Source organism: Limulus polyphemus, unplaced genomic scaffold (genome assembly GCF_000517525.1).
Source record: "Limulus polyphemus unplaced genomic scaffold, Limulus_polyphemus-2.1.2 Scaffold1792, whole genome shotgun sequence".
NCBI classification, from domain to species: domain Eukaryota; kingdom Metazoa; phylum Arthropoda; class Merostomata; order Xiphosura; family Limulidae; genus Limulus; species Limulus polyphemus.
Genome location: NW_013667402.1, coordinates 157575 through 162660, shown reverse-complemented (window position 1 = coordinate 162660; position 5086 = coordinate 157575). Strand labels below are relative to the sequence as shown.

The 5086-nt window shown below is 36.9% G+C and overlaps 1 protein-coding gene across 1 annotated transcript in view; it reads right to left on the bottom strand.

Moving 5' to 3' along the window:
* The window catches only part of LOC106464954 (ras-related protein Rab-22A-like), a 35674-nt gene extending 32703 nt beyond the window's left edge, over positions 1-2971 (bottom strand). Inside the window, exons 1-2 of the mRNA XM_013925127.2 lie at positions 2775-2971; positions 2376-2444 (exon numbers count right to left, since the gene is read on the bottom strand). Of these exons, the coding sequence (XP_013780581.1) occupies positions 2376-2411 (36 nt within the window). The 5' untranslated portion in view covers positions 2412-2444; positions 2775-2971. The remainder of the gene's footprint in view (positions 1-2375; positions 2445-2774) is intronic.
* Between the last annotated feature and the right edge of the window lie 2115 nt (positions 2972-5086).

Below are 5086 nucleotides of genomic sequence, written 5' to 3'. Positions count from 1 at the left end.
AAGCAAAAAACATGTCCTCGTTAACCCCTTCCACATTTCCATATGTTTTCTCATTAAGATGGTGTTGCAGCGAACAAAAAAGATGGTAATCTGATGGTGCCATATATGGAGAATATGGTGGGTGGGGGAGAACTTCCCAACCCAACTCCATAAACTTGAGTTGCGTCAAACATGCATGTGGAAGTGCATCGTTGTGGAAAAGAACACCTTTCCAATTGACGAGTGAAGAGCATTTCTGATTTAAACATTTCAGTTGCTGATTATAGATCTCTGCATTGACAGTTCACTGTGGATTGAGGAGTTTGAAATGAATTACTACTTTGATGGCCAACCAAATGCAAAGCATCACTTTCTGCAAATGTAGTCCAGGGTTTGGGGTCAGAAGTGGTTTTTGTCTAGGACTGAGCCATTATTTTTGGCATTTAATATTCGCACAGAGAATCCATTTTTTATCACCGGTGACAATTCTGTCCAAAAATGGTTCAAGCGCATTACGTGCCAGAAGACACGAAGCAACACTCACACGTTGGAAATGATGATCATCAGAGAGTTTGTAAGGTACCCTAACACCTACTTCATGGAGTTTTCCCATATTTCTTAGATGTTTCCGTATTGTTTCAATTTTAGGGCCATTTCACGAGTGTGTTGCCTTGGGTTAGACTCAACAAGCTTCTTCAGAGCATCAATATCAATCCCAACATGTCAGCCCCTGCCATCACAGTTTTTAAGGCTAAAGTCACCTGAATAAATTTCCTAAACCATTGTTGACACTTACAAATGTTCAAAACATTTCCACAAACTTCTTTGATATTCTTTGTGGCTAAAGAGGCATTGTTTCCTCTCTTGTATTCAAACAGCATTAGATGCCGAATTTGTCTGGTGTCCCATCACTATAAGGGATTATAGTATACTAAACTTTACATATTACATAGACTACACTAATATGACGTTTAGGCAGTTCGTTTAACTATTATACGTTATGTACGTTTTTGGGGGGTGGTTAATGAAAGTGTTCCAAAACACAACATTAATTTCTTGATGACCTAATACATTTATTAGTTCTTTGATTATTTTATACATTTTGTTGAGATAGGCATATGAATATGAGTTACATTTAGCTTGGAGTTGCAGAGGCATCGAGAGCCAGTCCAGGCCTCAGGGTCAGTAATATCATTGGTCCCCCTTTCATTCTATTTATTAACTTTTGCTGATTTGCCATAAAAGAAATTTAGGTGACAAATTTCTTCAAAAAATCAGTTCACATTTTAGCTCATTAAGTAGTATGCATTTTTAATGAGCTTTGGAATATCCCACTGCCGAGCCCCTCAAGAGACCCGGGCAGCTGTCAGCCCTGGGGAGTTGACATAATTTTTGTTTTTGTCACTGAGGGAGGATGACTTAAAAAGAGCCAAATGGTCTTCTGGAACCTTGCTTTTTCTCATGTTTTAACAAAGACGTTTACATTTTCCAGGAACTTAGTTATGAGACTACTGGTAGCTAATGCAGATTTGTATAAGCATACTAAACCAGGCAACACCCGACACTGAAAGGGATTCAAATAAGAATGATGAGAAGGTCTGTGAAAAGAAATAGAATAGCACAAAAGAAATGAAGTTACTCCCTTTATCACAATCAAGCCAGGAAGTAAAGGGTTTAACCTCTGAGAGTCCAAATAAGAGTTCTACAGGTGATGGAAAGCCAAGGTATGCTGATCCAATAAATGAGAAGGCCAAAGCATGGCAACACCCTCTCTCAATTGATGTACAAAACTTCTTGTATGTACAGCAATGCCTGGCAAAGGTGGAAGGACCAGGTAATCAGACAAACTAGTTTCTCCCAATAAAGAAAATGAAGATTCATAAGCCAAAGGAGAAATACTCAAAATATTACAAACATGGTGTACTAGTTTTAAAAAGGGTGCAGGAGGCAGAATGTCCATCTGAGCAAAGAAAGGTGCTGGAAAAATAGTCTAAATTCTCACTAGTCTGCCCTTGATCTCCCACAAACTAAGCCTCAGAGCCAACAGAAGAAAAATCATCAGACTGCATGTAAGACTACCTTTCTGCATATAAGGAACTACATGTTTCATTCATCCTGCATAGATTCCACTTTCCCTCTTAACTAAACTTTTCCTTATTACCCAAAAGCTAACTCAACCCAACAAATATTTGTTAATGAGATCCTGGTCCATTTTTAAGTTCATCATGTATTTGAGAACTAAATGGTAGATACTCTTGTAAACTCTGAAACCAATCTGAGCAATACAGTTAGTAAGATGACACTGTGATAAAGCCCTGGCCTGAGAATCTCAGGTGTTCCTATGGCCCTGATTTTAATGTATAATTTTATAGGTTATAGAAAAAAAAATTACTCACCCCAAGCAGGCAAAGTTTTACTTCTTGCTTAGACATATTGAATACCAGTCCAAACTCCAGTTATAGCTTCTATTTTAGAAAATAAAAATTGTGAATCATAAACAACACAATTTCTCACACAATAAGAAAATATAATTATACATTGTTAAAATCTACTGTTAATAACAATAGTATTAAGTAATGTGTTATGCATGGTACTACCATTGGTACTGGTATCAGTGATTTATAATAATTAAACAGTTAAGACAGAACTTGTACTAAACATTACAGTACTTGTAAGTTTTAACTTATAAATTATAGTTCATAACATCGTAAACAGTAATAAGTCAAAACTATCATTATCACTGATAGTATCAGTAGGCCTAATAGTAATATTAATAAATACAATATAGGGCCTACCACGTAAATTTAGTAAACGCCTTTGTCAATACAGTAATATTAAATGGTACACTGGTTGGCGGCTCTTTAATCGTTTGGAAATCAAGAAAAAGAATCGTAGTTTATATAAGTTTAAAATTTAAACCAACAACATTTTAAATTAAATAAAAATACTGAGTGATAATTATCTATCAATTTGATTTCAGTCAACGCCCAAATATCTCGTGCACAACAAAGTCACGTGCTATACATTAAATCCAATTGCCCCAGGCGGGTCTTTTACTAGTTTTTTATTTTATTTTATTTTTTAGTATAAAAATAACTTGAAATACTCTATTTTGTATAATTTTGTTCAGTACTGTTGATTATAAAATAGCTACATATAATAAAATAGTTGAAAAAATAAAGAAGCTACAAGTAAGTTTCTAACATTCGATCATGTTATAAGTACATATCTAGCAGATGCGGTTTCTTTAATGACTTTAATTATTCTCAAGTAATAATAGTTACAAATATTAATTAATTTGCGAACACAGTTTGGTTAATTAAAAATTGAAGGCATTAACTCTTAAAGATATATAAAATACTTTAATTAAATATTCAATCAACAGTTTTTGTTAAATTCAAAAGGTACAATAATTGTTATTGTATGTATCAAAATATAAAATGATACAAATTGCCCCCCCTCCCCACCCGTGGGTAAGCTGTAAGTTACGGACCTGCTTCTTTAGAGTAACAACTGATTTTTGTTGTGCACTGTGCGCGTGGGTGTGCATGTTTTATTGCACTGGCATGGCCAGGTGGTTAGGGCGCTCGACTCGCCGTCGTTCGAATCTCCGTCCCACCAAGCATGCTCGCCCTTTCAGCCGTGGGGACATTAGAAAGTGGCGATCAATCTCACAATTCGTAGGTAAAATAGTAGCTCACGAGTTGGTGGTGGGTGGTGATGACTAGCTTCCTTCCCTCTATTCTTACACTGCTAAATTAGTAACGGATAGCGCAGATAGCCCTCGTGTACCTTTGCGCGAAATTCAAAAAGAAGCAAACAAACACATCGGGCTATTTGCTGTGTCCACCGAGGGGAATCGGACCACTGATTTTAGCTTTGTAAAACCCCTAGCCTTACAGCTGTCCCACTGAGGGACCTGTTGTGTAGTACTGGCAATTATAGCTAAATACATTTACACGTTAGGTTAATATTTGATAAAGTACAGTAAAATTGTGACAAAATAGTGACTGTTTCCAAAATGAAGAACCAAAAACACGTGTATCTGCTGTGCCAGTCTCAGAAACAAAATTATATGCCAACCTCAGAGCAGGGCACAGCACAAATAATACGAGACCTGTATGGCCTTACAGACACTGTAAGATTTATTGAAAACGGACTCTACCAACCAGAAGTTTCATTCGCAGTGAGTGGAGAGAGAAAGTCTGGAAAATAATGGCATGCAACCTATCAACATGTTTGTGGCTTGAATATAGTCCAGTAATTGATCGAAGTTTTTTAGCCCAATTGTCATGCACTTGGTAGAAGTAGGTGAAGAGACCAAGCTTTTCGTATGAAGTCCTGGTGGTTAGACTCGCAATCTGAAGGTTGAAGGTTCGAATCCTCATCACACCGAACATGCTCGCTCTTTCAACCGTGAGAACATTATTATATTACGGCCAGTCCCACTATTCGTTGGTAAAAGAGTAGCCCAAGAATTGGTGGTGTTGACCAGCTGCCTTCCCTCTAATCTATCACTGCTGAATTAAGGACGGCTAGCGCAGATAGCCCTCGTGTAGTTTTGCGCGAAATTAAAAGCAAACCAAACCTTTCATACGAACTTTCAAATTAAGAATAGGCAAGCGAAAAACCTTTACGTTCATCAAAAATGCGGTTCCCATATTTCCTCTTTAAAAACCATATCGTTACTGCTGAATTTAATACAGACCATGACATGCATGTGGATGAAAACAGGCAATACTTGAAAGCTATGTGCTAAAGTATAGTTTCTTTGATATCGCACTGAAAGACTATGATAAGCCAGTAAGGACAAATATTTTAGAGTTAATGGAATTGAGCGCAAATGACAGCCGTTGAATCGAACGTTTCTTTAAAAGACATGGGAAGCCGTTTAGTTACGACCAAGACAGCCATCAAAATAAGTAAATCATAATAAGTAAAATAAGTGCGAAATTCAGGCATGTTGCTGTCATAACTTATGAAACATAGGATATAAGTAGGTACAAACAGATCGCAATTGTACTCAGAGACGTGGATAGTGATTTTTCAGTGCCGAAGTTTGTTTGCATTTGTTTTTGAATTTCGCGCAAAGCTACACGAGAGCTAT